The sequence below is a fragment of the Podarcis gaigeae genome, assembly GCF_964106915.1.
Source record: "Podarcis gaigeae genome assembly, chromosome: 2".
NCBI classification, from domain to species: Eukaryota; Metazoa; Chordata; class Lepidosauria; order Squamata; family Lacertidae; genus Podarcis; species Podarcis gaigeae.
In genome coordinates, this window is record NC_139679.1 from 14,769,858 (window position 1) to 14,786,225 (window position 16,368).

Consider the following 16,368-nt stretch of genomic DNA (forward strand, 5'->3'; position numbering starts at 1 on the left):
GAAGGCTAGTTTCTGCATGCACCTCTCTCTATCCCTTGTTCAGGCAACCAAGAGCCATATTATAAGTTCAAGGACTTGTTCCAGCCAACCAAGGGCTCAAGGAGAGGGCAATGCAGGGCCAATAAGGGCTGTGGCCTGGGGAAAGTCCCAACGCCAGATGGAGAGGCCTCCATTGGCCCACAGGGCTGAGGTTCCCCCTCCCTGGCTAAGAGTGTCAGAGGCGGATCTGGCTTCAAACCCAAATCTAGCCACGAAATTCAGCAAGTGACCTTGGGCCAGTCACCCAAACCTACACCTAACTTATCTCTCACAAGGCAAGGATAAGATGGAGGGGAGAACCCTGTACACCATCATGAATCTACGGAGGAATAACTATAGCAAATAAATAAAACAACACATAGGCTGGTGAGAAAGAGAGAGGAAAGCTCCGTATTAACCTCTACGAGGAAGTGAGTGTGACCCCTGTGATAGGAGTTTTGAGGTCTTAGATATATGTTAAATGTTCATAAGTGTACCAACCAAGCACATACATAGATCAGCACTGGAAGACCGACCTGGAACCATTTTGATTTTCAAACTGTCCCAAACTGAGCAAATGTTTTCTCTGCAAGGTCAAAGAAAAATGGAAAAGCCTCCCCATTGTCTCTTTCCTCACAAATCCTGTCTTAAGGGCGTGTTTAAGATATGAATAGGGTGTGAGCCTGTGACCTGCCTCAAGAACTAAGTATTTATCATTACAAAAGACTGGCCAGGCTACCCAGGCAATCCAATCAAGTAACCTGCCAGACAGGAGAAAAACAACATTCAAATTTCTGTTTTAGACCGCCTTTTTTGTGATGTAGGTATGATGTATCTGAGGGGTGGTCTTAGGTTACACCCCTTCTGTGATGTATGTATGATGTTTCTGAGGGTGGTCTTGATCTACAGGGTGGCAATTTCAAAAGTCTTTACAAGGCCTTGCGCGCCATTTTTCTGGGTTCCTCCTCCTCTCCTGCGGGTGAGGGGAGCACCCTGTTGCAACAGATCAATAATGATCAAGCTTACTAGCTGCTTTGCTTCTCAATATTCTCTGGTTGGCCTCTGTTATCTTCTCCTACCAATAGGGAACCTATGTAAGGACTCTATATGGGCTCTTGGATACCCCATAAGGGAAAAGGGCATTTTTTTGTTTACAACACCCCTAGTGGGGGGCTGGAAGAAAGGCACTGGCCCAACAACACCCACCTGGGATTTGAAGTAGGTCTCTTGCGGTGTAGACAGCACATCGGCGGACGCAATGTCAAGGTGGAGCAGGATCTGGCGGAAGGAGGGACGGTTCCGAGGTTTGCTGTTCCTGGGTGGAGAGAAACAGATGGATGGAGCTGGTGTGGACATGAGCTAATGGTAAGCCTCTGCCTAGACTCTGCCCAACCTGAGCACTTGGTTGTATTTGATGGCATCCAGGAATGGGATGGGGACCTGGAGGTAGCATGCAATTTGTGCCCCTCCATAGATGCAAGGCATTGGTCAGCAGAACCACTGCTCAGTAGGGCATCTGCTTTCCTGGAGAAGGTCATTTCCCCCCAAATTTGCTGCGGCTATTGCAAAGGGAGCCACTACCATGCTTATTTCTGGGTCCCCATCAGGGAATTTTGTGCAGCACAGGTTAATAGGTACATCTTTAAAATAAAAAGAAAGGCTTCCTATTTTAGCTAAAATTGACAGATTTAATAAGGCATAAGTAAAAAAAATTAATTCAGAAACAATGGAAATGTTTAAATGATTATTTATACAAGCAGGGCTCAAATATGAAAGTTTGGTGGTATCTAGACTAAGCTTGTGAAGAATACAGAGAACAAAAAGATTTGATTGAAAGAATCGAAGGAAGGGAAATGATTGAAGAACAGATGTAAATGCGAGCAAGATAACTAAGAGTCGTGTGGTGAATGCGGTGTAAGTATTTTATAATATTTTCCAAAATGATTTATTTTTATTTATATCTTGCAGTATTTGAAGCAAGAATTTGGTAATATTCCAGGTTATGAAAAGTATTTTTTTCTTTATATCTTTTATTTTTCCTTTCCTTTCCTTTTATTATTTTTATTAGTTTTCATTTTGGAAAATATGTATATAAGTGTGTTTACAGAGTTATGTATTGTTCTTTGTTTTTCTTTGTTTAACTTCTATTTTTTGAAAATTTTAAAAATAAATAAATAAATAAATAAATAAATAAATAAAATGCCTCCAGTGATATTCTGATCACTGCATATCTGAGGTGAATAAATTTAGAGGAAGATTCTCCCTCAATCCTCCCCATGGCCAGATGTTGTTCTTCTTGTGTAAAGTGTGTGCCACATAGTTCTGGCAGTAGGACGGAAATGTTTCCACATGACACACTGGCAAGCATTTGACAACAAAACACATGATAATAAAAAATTATTATTTATACCCCACCCATCTGGCCAGGTTTCCCCAGCCAGAATATTAAAAACACAATAAAACATCAAACGTTAAAAACTGCCGTAAACAGGGCTGCCTTCAGATATCTTCTAAAAGTCAGGTTGTTTATTTCCTTGACATCTGATGGGAGGGCGTACCACAGGACAGGCGCCACCACTGAGAAGGCCCTCTGCCTGGTTCCCTGTAACCTCACTTCTCGCAGGGAGGCAACTGCCAGTAGGTCCTCGGAGCTGGACCTCAGTGTTCAAGCACAATCCTGCACAAACCGCATCCCGCAGAGCACAACGGCACACAAGTGCCTTTCGTTGGCCTGCCAGTGTGTCTCCAAAAATGACTTAGCTGTGTATAATATTCAGTGATTTGGGTGGGGAGAGTCACACATCTAGGTTCCAGGTTCTCACTCTTGATGCAGAGAGAGGCGTCTGGGCTTTTTTCCTCTCTTTTTTTTACATCTCATGGACTTACCAGCACTGTCTTAGCAGGATCTTGAAACCGTCAGGGCAGCTGGTGGGAACAGGAAGGTGGAGGCTGTTGCTGCCCACCCCCCAGATGATGGCAGAGGAGTCCACATCCTTGTATGGGATCTCTCCCGTCAGCAACTCCCAGAGGACGACTCCAAAGGACCTGTGGTGGGGAAATTAAATCTCAGGGCCCATCTGGCATGTAGCAACTGACTGCATTCTGCTCCCATTTTCACAAAACTCTGCAGCAGTTTCCCATCTCTTTCATTTCTTACAGCACGCTTTATCCAACTTCCAAGAGATGGTGATCTACTCCCACTATATAAAAACTGGCGGTGATCTACCCACTGGATTGACCAAAGTTGTTGAGCTTCTTTAGAAAGAAAAGCAATGACAAACCTAGACAGCATCCTAAAAAGCAGAGACATCACCTTGCTGACAAAGGCCCATATAGTCAAAGGTATGGTTTTCCCAGTAGTGATGTATGGAAGGGATAGCTGAACCATAAAGAAGGCTGATTGCCGAAGAATTGATGCTTTTGAATTATGGTGCTGGAGGAGACTCTTGAGAGTCCCATGGACTGCAAGAAGATCAAACCTATCCATTCTGAAGGAAATCAGCCCTGAGTGCTCACTAGAAGGACAGATCCTGAAGCTGAGGCTCCAATACTTTGGCCACCTCATAAGAAGAGAAGACTCCCTGGAAAAAACCCTGATGTTGGGAAAGATGGAGGGCACAAGGAGAAGGGGACAACAGAGGACGAGATGGTTGGACAGTGTTCTCAAAGCTACCAGCATGAGTTTGACCAAACTGCAGGAGGCAGCAGAAGACAGGAGTGCCTGGCGTGCTCTGGTCCACGGGGTCATGAAGAGTCGGACACGACTAAACAACAACAAAGTTGTTGAGCTTTTTTGGGGTGGGTGGGAGGGATCTACCTTTTGGCCATCCCAGGATAGAGAACGTAGAAAACCCTCACACCTTCCTTTGCATTCCTCCCTCTTTTTCCAGTCTAATTTTGTGTGGTAGAATCATCTAGCATTTTAATTCTGCTCTTCCGCAATAAGTTACCCAAAATAAATAGACAAGTTAATATGTAAATTAACTGAGAAATGATATTTCCCCATGATATCATGTGGTGACTCTTTCTTCCAATGGCCCCTGAAAAGGGTGAGGTGTGGTATTTTGACCAAACCAGGTAGATTATCCCCCCCCCTAGCAGTTGTTATGCCCCCTGGCTGCTTGAGAGGGAGAGGCCAGACAGCAACACCCCTCCATCAGCCATGCTGGTCAGGTCTGTCTGCCATTCAGCTCCCCTCACGAAAATGCCTCAGGCAGTAGTCAACTCTACTGATTTCCCCACTTGCATTCCCATTCTGTATCTCGCCTGTTAAATTGTAGGCCATTGTTGTTGTTGTTTTTAACTGCCTGGTTTTTCTGCCTAGCAGAAAAATTGGTTATATAAATGTCAATCAATAAACGTTTGGGTTCTTCTTCTTCTTTTTAAATGCCTATATTTATTGTTTGCTATAGCAAAATAACATAAAGACAATTCCTGCCTGCACAGATGCCATCTAAATATGGCAGCAGGAAGTGTTCAGCATAGATTGCCAATTTCTGGACTATGTGCAACATAGATGTGTACTGTATATTTGTGAAGGAGGATGCTAGAATATGAAAATTCAAGGGTGTCTTTGCCCACATGGAACAAGAACACATATGCACGATGCACACAGTTTTGAAGGCTCAGCTCTGTATCACCTATTATCTGGACTTTTGGTTAATGGGGACATGTTCCAGAACATGGATGTGGAAGCTGGAATCCTCCAGATATTGCGGGACTTCAGGTCCCAGCAGCCTCAGTCAGAATGGCCAACATTCAAAGATGGACAGGAGTCTGGAGGGCCTCTGGGTCTCTGACCCTGTTCTGGATCCTCCCCTGTCATGGTGGCTACCCTCTGGGATGGAAGATTTTCCTCTTCAGATTGGCACTTTGGGTGCGACCTGAATTTTTAAATCCTCTTGTTCCACTCTTGGAAGCAGTCCCCATCTCCCTTCCTTGTATTTTATTCTTTGCGTTGGATTTTAATTGCCTCACAATGATTCAGTTAAATTGCATTCACACCCAACAAGCTCAAGCCAAAGCACATGGCTCCCCCAACCCCTGTCCATGTTTATATCTTCACAACAAGCCTGTGAGGTAGGTTAGGCTGAGAGGAAGTGGGTGGCCCAAGGTCACCAACAAGCTGGATGGATGAGGGAGGATTTGAACCTGGTTCTCTCCTGGTCCTGTTGCAAAGGGCTGGGGACTGCTGAGAAAGTCTCCATTTCTATGATGGCTGCCTTCACATTCCTGTATGTAGAATCATAGAATCATAGAGTTGGAAGAGACCACAAGGGCCATCGAGTCCAACTCCCTGCCAAGCAGGAAACACCATCAGAGCACTCCTGACATATGGTTGTCAAGCCTCTGCTTAAAGACCTCCAAAGAAGGAGACTCCACCACACTCCTTGGCAGCAAATTCCACCGTCAAACAGCTCTTACTGTCAGGAAGTTCTTCCTAATGTTTAGGTGGACTCTTCTTTCTTGTAGTTTGGATCCATTGCTCCGTGTCCGCTTCTCTGGAGCAGCAGAAAACAACCTGTGTGTGTTTGTGTTCTTGTGGCCTACCAAGCCCTGATCCCTCCCTCTTCCCACACCTCCCCGTCTCCTCACCAGATGTCAACCTTCTCAGAGACAGGCTCATTCCGAATGACTTCTGGGGCCATCCAGGCCACCGTTCCGGCGAAGGACATCTTGGTGCTCTTGTCGCTGAGCTCTTTGGAGGTGCCGAAGTCAGAGATCTTCACCACATCGTCGTAAGTGATCAACATGCTATTGGGTGGGTGGGGAAGGGAGAGTAGAGAAGAAGCATGAGGCATTGAAATGTTGATCTTCCCACCATGCGCAGGACCAAGGAAAATAGGAAAGAGAAGTCATGCTCTCAGCAGTCAGCAGGGGGAGCACAGCAAGAGGATAACTTCCTTTCTAATGGAGGGAGAAGCATTCTGGTTTCAGACTGCTCCTCCACATGGGGCTGGACTAGATGTCCCCCGGGCCCCTTCCAGTTCAATGGTTCTATGCTCTAAAGTCTAGACAAAGAATCTGGATTCCCTTGCTGGTAATTTGGCACGGAGGCAGAATGCATACTGCCCCTTGCAACCGTGACATGTTGAAAGTCCTAGTCCTATTGCCACTTTAAAAGGAGTGCTGATTCTTAAATCAGAGGAAAGTCCTGACCTGGTCTCCTAATCCCACCTTGTGATCACTAGGGCTGGGTGATATATTGCTATATCAACCAAAACTGGTTTGAAGTCCATGTCGTGATATTGGTTCCATATGTTTTGACCTGGCGATACAGTCATACCTCGGTTCGAATGTGCTTCGGGTTGAGCGCTTTCGGGTTGCACTCCGCGGCAACCCGGGAGTAACGGACCGCGTTACTTCCGGGTTTCGTCGCTCGCGCAGACGCTCAAAATGACGTCGCGCACATGCGCGGAAGCGGCAAAATGCGACTCAAGCATGCGCAGACCCACCGTTGCATCTTACGTTCTATTCAGGATGCAAACGGGGCTCCAGAATGGATCCCGTTCGCATCTCAAGGTACCACTGTATATCACAAATCACGATGTGCTTGTGCATGCTATGCAAAAATCACGATGTCAGGAAAACCATGAAGCCACCCGATGCCTCTACCTACATAGCTCAGTCAGACAAACCTTATTTCAGACATTGTGATATATCGATAGATCGCGATGTTTAGCTGGTGATATAGCACGATGCTGAAAACCAGATATTGCCCAGCCCCAGTGGCGTAGCGTGGGTTGTCAGCACCCGGGGCAAGGCAAGTAGTTTGCGCCCCCTAACCCGTGGATTTGCACCCCCTAACCCTAACCCCCAGATCTTGCGCCCGGTGCGGCTGGCCCCCCCTGCACCCCCCACGCTACGCCACTGCCCAGCCCTCCTGTTCACTTTGACATAGTTTCATCCTTATTTCAGACATTGTGATATATCAGTATATCACAATGTTTAGTTGGTGACGTATTGCAATGCCAAAAACTTCTCTCCCTCTCTCTCTTTTTTGGTGATCACTCGTGGCTCAGCAAGACGGTCTTCCATGAACACAGTCTTAGTGTCCGTAAAACCAGATATCCCCCAGCCCTAGTGCTCACTGTCCCCCGGTAAATCCCAGCCACGTCTCCCCAATGTAAGTCTGCCCCCTTCCCTTCTTACTTGGGTGACTTGAGGTCACGGTGGATGATCTTATGCAGGTGCAGATAATTCATGCCGCCGGCAATGCCCATGGACCAGTCGACCAGCAGCGAGGGGGTGACCTTGCGCCCGGCACGCAGCACTTCATACAGCTGTCCCTGGGCACAGAACTCCATGATGATGCAGTAGCAGGGGGCCTGGGTGCAAACACCCCTAAGAGGAAGGCAGAAGAACAGGGCGTGTTAGAGGCCAGCAGGAACACGCAGTTAAGCAGTGCTCAGCAAAACACGGAGCAGGGATACAGAATTCTGTAAGCTTTATCATAGGACTGGGGCACTGCTTCCGGTCCAAGGGCCATATTTCCTTATGTGCAACCTCTTGGGGGCCGCAGGCCAGTGGTGGGTGGGGCAAGAGCAAAAGAAGGAGTGGTCAAATAATAATAATAAGATGCTCCTTCAGATATACTGGGCCGAGGCTGTTTAGGGCTTTAAAGGTCAGCACCAACACTTTGAATTGTGCTCGAAAACGTATTGGGAGCCAATGTAGGTCTTTCAAGACCGGTGTTCTATGGTCTCGGCGGCCACTCCCAGTCACCAGTCTAGCTGCCGCGTTCTGGATTAGTTGTAGTTTCTGGGTCATCTTCAAAGGTAGCCCCACATAGAGCGCATTGCAGTAGTCCAAGCGGGAGATAACCAGAGCATGCACCACTCTGGCGAGGTAGTCCGCGGGCAGACAGCTGTGAGTCCAAAATGACTCCTAGGCTGCGCACCTGGTCCTTCAGGGGCATAGTTACCCATTCAGGACCAGGGAGTCCTCCACACCCGCCCACCTCCTGTCCCCCCAAAACAGTACTTTTGCCTTGTCAGGATTCAACCTCAATCCATTTGCCACCATCCATCCTCCAACTACCTCCAGACACTCACACAGGACCTTCATCGCCTTCACTGGTTCTGATTTAAAGGAGAGGTAGAGCTGGGTGTCATTTGCATATGGTGGACACCCAGCCCAAACCCCTTGATGATCTCTCCCAGCGGCTGCATGTAGATGTTGAAAAGCATGGGGGAGAGGACAGAACCCCGAGGCACCCCACAAGTGAGAGCCCAGGGGTCTGAACACTCATCCCCCCACCACTTTCTGAACACGGCCCAGGAGGAATGAGCGGAACCACTGTATAACAGTGCCCCCAGCTCCCAGCCCCTCAAGACGGTCCAGAAGGATGTTATGTTTGAAGGTATCAAACCCTGCTGAGAGATCCAGCAGAACTAGGAAACAGCTCTCACCTTTGTCCCTAGCCCGCTGGAGATCATCAACCAGTGCGAGCAAGGCAGTTTCAGTCCCATGATGAAGCCTGAATCCCGACTAGAAGGGATCCAAATGGTCCACTTCTTCCAGGCGTGTCAAAGGCCAACAGATGCAACTTTTACCTTCATATGGCAGACACAGTCTCCTTCATTGGAGATTTTAAAGCAGAGTTTGGATGGCCATCTATCAGGGATTATTTAGCTGTGATTTCTGCAATGCATGGGTTGGACTAGATTACCCTTACTGTTCCTTCCAGCTACAATTCTATAATAGTCCCGTCATGCAGAAGTCAAAGGGTGTCCCTAAAGCCCTAAATGGCCTCAGCCCAGTACACCTGAAGGAGCGTCTCCACCTCCATCATTCAGCCTGATTACTGAGGTCCAGCTTCAAGGGCCTTCTGGTGGTTCGCTCACTGCGAGAAGTGAGGTTACAGGGATCCAAACAGAGGGCCTTCTCGGAACTGGCGCCCGCCCTGTGGAACGCCCTCCCATCAGATGTCAAGGAAATAAGCAACTATCTGAATTTTAGAAGACATCTGAAGGCAGCCCTATTTAGGGAAGTTTTAATGTTTGATGCTTTATTGTGTTTTCAATATTCTGTTGGAACCTGCCCAGAGTGGCTGGGGAGGCCTGGCCAGATGAGTGGGTATAAGTAAAACAACAACAACAACCTTAAGTCTTAATCAGAGCAGGCCTACTGAAATCAAGGGACCTAACATATTCTGTCCTGCTTTTACAGTGGTGCCTCGCAAGACGAAATTAATCCGTTCCGCGAGTGTCTTCATCTTGCGAAGCACGGCTATTAGCGGCTTAGCAGCTATTAACGGCTTAGCGGCTTTAAGAAAAAGGAAACAAACTTGCAAGAACCATATGCAAGCCCATAGGGAAAATCGTCTAGCGAAGCGACGCAAAAACCGAAAAACCCTTTCGTCTTGCACGTTTTTCGTTTTGCGAGGCATTCGTCTTGCGGGGCACCACTGTAATGTATATTGTTTTATGTATATTCTATGTGTGTGTGTGTGTGTGTGTGTGTGTGTGTGTGTGTGTGTATATATATATATATATATATATATATATATATATATATATATCTTACTGTATATTGTTGTATATAAAAAAATTGTCTAGTAGTACCTTAGAGACCAACTAAGTTTGTTCTTGGTATAAGCTTTTGTGTGCATGCACACTTCTTCAGATACACAGTTCTTCAGAAGTGCAGGCACACGAAAGCTTATACAGTAGTACCTCAGATTATGTACTTAATCCATTCCGGAGGTCCATACTTAACCTGAAACTGTTCTTAACCTGAAGCACCACTTTAGCTAATGGGGCCTCCTGCTGCTGCCGTGCCGCCGGAGCACGATTTCTGTTCTCATCCTGAAGCAAAGTTCTTAACCTGAAGCACTATTTCTGGGTTAGCGGAGTCTGTAACCTGAAGCGTATGTAACCTGAAGCGTATGTAACCCAAGGTACCACTGTACCAAGAACAAACTAAGTTGGTCTCTAAGGTGCTACTGGATAATTTTTTTAATTTTTTAATTTTTTTTCATATATTTCGACTGTGTCAGACCAACACAGCTACCTACCTGAATGTATATTGTTGTGTAATGCTCTGATACACACACAGTTAGCTATATGCTGTCATGGGAAAGATGGCTTGTGTCCGGCGCAGGTGAGCAGGTGAACAACCCAACAGGAGGAGGGTCTATTGCTTAGGAAAGGCAATGTCCACACCACACCTGGGCACTGTCCTCCTGGAAGCCGGCAGGTCACCCCCCCACAAGGTGCCCCATCACCCAGACCCCACACTCACTTGAAGGTGATGATGTTGGGGTGCTTCAGTTTCCGCAGGTGCTTGATGTCTGTCTCCTTGAGGTCTCGCACCTTCTTGACGGCCACCTCCTCCCCATGGAAGCGTCCCAGGAATACAGCACCTTGGGCCCCACTGCCCACCCACTGCAGGTCCATGATCTCTTCGAAGGGCACCTCCCAGGGGTCTGCATTTGGGAGGGAGAGAAGGTGGCTGTCGACAACCGTTCAAGGGAAGGAGAAGGAGGAAGAGGAGGAAGGCAGACTCTCTACCAGCATGGAAGGGAATCACTCCTTCCGCCAAGATCACAGGGCTTGAGGGAGACATAACCCTCACGCAGGAATCACGAAAGCAAGCGTGTATTAGAAGGGAAACACAGCAGAGACGTAACATTTGGTATTCTGAGAACCTCAGCTCTTGGTTAAAAAAATACTCAAACTGAGTTTCTATCCCTCAAGGCAGTGAAGATAGCTTGAAAGTGTGAGGCCAATGTGTAGGGAAATTGCAGAAGCGCTCTCTCTCTCTCTCTCTCTCTCTCTCTCTCTCTGTGTGTGTGTGTGTGTAAGGGATTTCCAGGACTGAGGAGAAGGGCAGAAGGTCCCAGGTTCAATCCTTGATATCCCCAGGTAGGGCTGGGAATGTCTCCTTCCTGAAATTACAGGGAATGAAATTAGAAGAAAAGACTGTAAACTTTTCCAATATGCAGCCACAGCAGCAAGAATTCTACTGGCCCAGAAATGGAAACAAGAGGAGATACCGACAATAGAAGACTGGAGACTGAAGCTGACTGACTATGCAGAATTGGACAGATTAACCGAAAAAATTAGATATCTTCAAGACCAAAAGTTCATTGAGGACTGGGGGAAATTTGTTGAATATCTGAAAAGAACATGGGATGTGCAAACAACACTGGTGGGATTTCAAGAAGCACTGTGAAAACAGAGATATATTGTTAAAAAAAAAAAAACAGGAGTGGGAGGGAAGTTTAATGGCAATATATACAGAGAAATGCGTAAACTGAGAAGTAAATATGGATGATTGTCAGAGAAGCCGAAGGAAGTCTAAAAAGAATCAAATTTGTGAAAATTTGTGAAAATTTGGCATAACTGTATTTTTGTATTGGAAAATAATAAAAATTATTTTTTAAAGAAGGGAATGTCTCCTTCCTGAAACCATGGAGAGCAATTGCTGGTCAGTGTTGACAATTCTGAGCTAGAAGGAGCAACAGTCTGTAGCGCAGTTTCCTATGTCCCTGTGATGGAGCGCTGCCTGGTCCAACAGATTTTGGCACCTGTGTCGAACCACAACATGGTGCCCGCCTACCCTGCCAAGGAACAGTTCCCTACATCAGGAACAAAGGAGGAATAAATATCTACATGGGGATCTGCTGCCCCTGTGGATCCTGCCCCCTGAGGTGGTCATCTCCCCTTGCCTCATGGGCCAATGCTCCTCACAGCTCTTTGCTTCTCCCCAGGCAGTTGCCCCCTGCCCACATCATGGGGCCATTTAAATCCCAGCCATGCATGAACTGGTCACGGAAAGGTAGCTCCAGGGTAGCTGGGGGAGCAGAAGAAAAAGGACCAGAGGGAAGGAAACGTGGGACTTGATTCTGCATTTTGAGCCTGAAAATTGTCCAGACCCATCCACGTGTTTTCAAAGGAGGAGGAAGTACAGTGGTACCTTGGTTCTCAAACTTAATCCGTTCTGGGAGTCCGTTCAACTCCCGAAACCATTCAAAAACCAAGTTGCGGCTTCTGACTGGCTGCAGGAGCTTCCTCCACTCAAGCGGAAGCCTCGTCGGACGTTCGGCTTCTGAAAAACGTTCGCAAACCAGAACACTTACTTCTCGGTGTGCGGCGTTCAGGAGCCGATTTGTTTGGGAGCCAAGACGTTCGAGTACCAAGGTACCACTGTATGTAAGAGGCATTCAGTTGTAACAGCTGGAGATACCTGTCCTATTTGTTTCAGAAGACCACAGGTGAGAGAAAATGGGCTGATGACCTCTTGTGTATGAACACAGACGCCAGCATCGTAATAAAAGGATGGTCCACATTCACTTGGATGGTGTGAGATCATCAACAGGTGAAATGCCCAACACCCACCCTACTTTTTAGTCCTTAGGGCTGCCAGCTGACAAAGCTGCAAGGCCAGGGGAGGCCACAACTGGCAGACTCTAGAGAAGGGGTAGCCAATGGGAAGAGGCATCATCAGAAAACTGAGAGGCAAGGAAAGGTAAGCCTTTGCTTGGGGAATTCTGTAAGGGGGCCCCCATACGCCTCTTCTGTCTATAAGCTGCATGGCAGTACTTTTCCCAGATGTAGGGGTGTAGCTGAGCAGTAGATCACCTTATCTGCATGCAAAAGGTCCCAGATTTAAACCCCAGCATCTTTAGGTAGGGTTGAGAGAGAACAGTCTGAAAAACTAGCCAGCATCTGCCAGTCATTGTAGGCCTGAGCTAGACTGACCAATGGCCTGACTCAGTATGAGGCAGCTTAATCCCAATGAGTGACATCAGCAGCCATTCATCCAATCCTGTTCCTCACCTTACATCTATTTGCATGGTAAGCAATCAACGCACCTCACCGTAGGGAAAGGGTTAAGCTGCCCTGTTTAACAAGCCTGGAGTATTGAGAATGAATTCAAGTAAGCAACACCTACCACAATTACCGTCTGGGACGAAAAATCTCCCCACGGGATTTGTAACAAAACCCATCTTGGCAGGTGCACGCACCCAATCTATATTACAATGGTTAGGTACACGCTGCTAGAGGATGTTCCTTCTCCCTGCAGTTCTTTGTATTTGCAGGTTAACTGGAGCAGCTCACATTAAATAAACAGTTATTTAACTGAAGGCTTCGGTGGTCGAAAACAGCACTTTGACTTGGGCCCAGAAGCAAACTGGCAAATAGTGCAGATCTTTTCAGGAGAGAAGTATGCAATGCAACCCCTTTGGCTAGAAAACATTAAGAGTCTAATGGCTGCGTTCTGGATCAGCCGCCGTCCCTAAGGCAATCCCAGGTGGAGCGCATTGCAGCAATCCCTGACCACTGAATGTCCCCAGGATGGAGACTGATTCTCCCAAGGATGCACTTTGCATCTCAAGTTATATAACCAGTGAAGCTGGCTGAAGCCATGCCTGGGCACAGACGCCACCTGAGAGGTTGGCGTTGCCGTGTTTGTCTGGGCAGGAATGTGCCAGAAAGATCACAGGGCAGACGAATGGACTCTGGCCAAAGTGGTACATAACATCCCTGCTGCAACCACGTCTGATTTAGGGCACTTTCAGATTTGTGGGACAAATTCAAGCACCCGCCAAACTTTAGGTTCCCACCTTTAAAGTGCATTCTTAAACGGTCATGTCACTCTGGAGCTACAAATCTGCTTTTTCAAAATCAAACCAAAAAAAATCCCATACTTTTTGCAGTTGAGAAGGAATGTACAGAAAAGTGTGGGATGAACTAACAGGAAAATGTGCAAACACCCCACAAGAAAATCAAGATGAATGCTCTTTGTTGCATTAACCGCCTCACAAACAAATCGGAACGAATGTGCAATAAAGGCCAGATATAATCTAACCACCATGTAAACTTTGTGCAAGCAAATCAGGATGAATGCTCGATAAACAGGTCATCTGGGGGAGCTATTAGCGTCACAACTGCATGGTTGAACAAACCTGGAATGCTGGAAAGTGGCTTACTTACTGCTTATTTATTGCTTACTTTGAATGGTGTAAGCCAGGGGTCACCAACCTATGATCCGGGGGCTGGATAAGGCATGAGGGACTCGTTTATCTGGCCCGCAGCAACCCCCGCGGTCTTAGTGGTGCGGTGCGGTGCAGCGTGAGGACCCACTTCCGGGTTGGAGGAGCACCAAAAATATCTTGTGTGCATGGGCACAGGCCTCCTCCAATCCGGATGTGCACTGGAAATAGCGTATGTAGGCGCGCTCCCCTGTCCTCTGGCCCGCCGCGCAATTGTCGCTGGAGACACTGGCCTGAGGCAAGGAAAGCTTGGAGACCCCTGGTGTAAGAAAATAAAAAGCACTGTGTTTTTCGCTCCATGAGACACACTTTTTTCCTCTTAAAATCTAAGGGGAAATGTCTGTGTGTCTTATAGAGTGAATGTGTGATCCCTGGGGCTGGGGGGGGGGAACCAGGGCTTCCCCCGCCAGCCCGCCAAGCTCGCAGCCTTTCCGCTGCTCCCCGAAAGGAACTCCCGCCGCGCTCTGGAGGCTTCGGGTTGCCTTCACTGAACGCACTGAACGCACCTTGTTTTAGAGGGGGAGAACAAGAAAAAAAAATTCTCCCCCTCTCTGCGCAGTGCCCCTTCAGCGAAGCGGCAGGAGAAATGGAAGGGGTGCTGCGCAGAGAGGGGGAGAATTTTTTTTTTCTTGTTCTCTCCCTCTAAAAAAGGTGCGTCCTAAGGTCGGGTGCATCCTATAGAGCGGAAAATCCGGTAATATGTTTAAATAATAATAAAAAAATAGGTGATCACATCCAGGACTTTCTTGCACACAAAGGACGTACTCTGCCCCCTTCCATTGTTGTTCCTATCACACTAAGATTCCTTTAATGCCCAACACTGTCTCCTCACCTTCCTGTTGCTGTTTGTGTTCAGTGGAATACGCCTTGCCAATCATGGTCCAGACAGGCTTGAGGCAACCAAACAGGCCTTCCAGGAAGCCACTCCCTGTGTGGCAGTGGATCCGTACTTGGTCGGCGTGGTAACGGGTAGGCCGCACCTCGGGGTTCCCGGGGCCGGCCCCTGCCCCAGCCCCGCCTCCCCCACCAGCTTCGTTCTCGTGGAGCTGCAACACGCTGTTGGCAAACTGGTCGTGTGCCTCTTCGCTGGGACTCGGGCTGTGCCCACTGCCCCTGTCTCCACCCCCGTCGATGGGCAGCACATCCCTCAGCACACACTGGGTGGGCGTCAGGTCCTTCTCAGGGGTGCAGTCCGAGGCGTCGGGGTCCAGCTTGCGGAGGGAGCTCTCCGTCAAGATGGTGTTGAAACTGCCAAAGGATGGAGAAGGTGTGCGAGTCTCGTGGAGGCAGGCCATGACGGCGTCTAGCTTGAGGTAATGTCCAGCTAGTCCCTAAGGGGGAAAGAGATAGAGACAAAAAGAAAGCATGGTGAATAGGACTACCAATAGCATTACTGAGATGGGACACGGGTGGCGCTGTGGGTTAAACCACAGAGCCTAGGACTTGCTGATCAGAAGGTCAGCGTTTCAAATCGCCGCAATGGGGTGAGCTCCCGCTGCTCAGTCCCTGCTCCTGCCAACCTAGCAGTTTGAAAGCACGTCAAAGTGCAAGTAGATAAATAGGTACCACTCCAGCAGGAAGGTAAATGGCGTTTCCATGCGCTTCTCTGGTTCGCCAGAAGTGGCTTAGTCATGCTGGCCACATGATGCGGAAGCTGTATGCCGGCTCCCTCAGCCAATAAAGCGAGATGAGCGCTGCAACCCTGGAGTCATCCACGACTGGACCTAACGGTCAGGGGTCCCTTTACCTTAGCATTACTGAGTTTGTCAGATTTGAAGAGCAACGTTTTGACATACACTGGTACCTCAGGTTAAGTACTAAATTCGTTCCGGTGGTCTGTTCTTAACCTGAAACTGTTCTTAACCTGAAGACCACTGTAGCTAATGGGGCCTTCTGCTGCCGCCATGCCACCGGAGCACGATTTCTGTTCTCATCCTGAAGCAAAGTTCTTAACCTGAGGTACTATTTCTGGGTTAGCAGAGTCTGTAACCTGAAGAGTATGTAACCCGAGGTACCACTGTATTAATAACTATATTCTGAGCCTGGATATCAAAAGGGAATTGGATCATAGAGTTAGTTACATCTTATATCCCATAATCCTGCCGGGTTGCTGCGCATCGCAGAAGTCCCTTTTCATTCGACTGCTGCAGAACCGCCTGCAGGGAACAGCTCAAGGAGAAAAACTGCACGTGACTTACAAGTGCATGTACGGTGGTACCTCGGGTTAAGTACTGAATTCGTTCTGGTGGTCCGTTTTTAACCTGAAACTTTTCTTAACCCGAAGCACCACTTTAGCTAATGGGGCCTCCCGCTGCTGCTGCGCCACCTGAGCCCGATTTCTGTTCTCA

General features: G+C 47.9%; 1 protein-coding gene across 1 annotated transcript in view; it reads right to left on the reverse strand.

Annotated features, from left to right (window-relative positions):
* Nucleotides 1-16,368, reverse strand: part of MAP3K12 (mitogen-activated protein kinase kinase kinase 12) — a 107,777-nt gene that overhangs the window by 16,239 nt on the left and 75,170 nt on the right. Inside the window, exons 2-7 of the mRNA XM_083728834.1 lie at nt 14,853-15,351; nt 10,264-10,447; nt 7,171-7,362; nt 5,614-5,772; nt 2,905-3,063; nt 1,225-1,333 (exon numbers count right to left, since the gene is read on the reverse strand). Of these exons, the coding sequence (XP_083584960.1) occupies nt 1,225-1,333; nt 2,905-3,063; nt 5,614-5,772; nt 7,171-7,362; nt 10,264-10,447; nt 14,853-15,315 (1,266 nt within the window). The 5' untranslated portion in view covers nt 15,316-15,351. The remainder of the gene's footprint in view (nt 1-1,224; nt 1,334-2,904; nt 3,064-5,613; nt 5,773-7,170; nt 7,363-10,263; nt 10,448-14,852; nt 15,352-16,368) is intronic.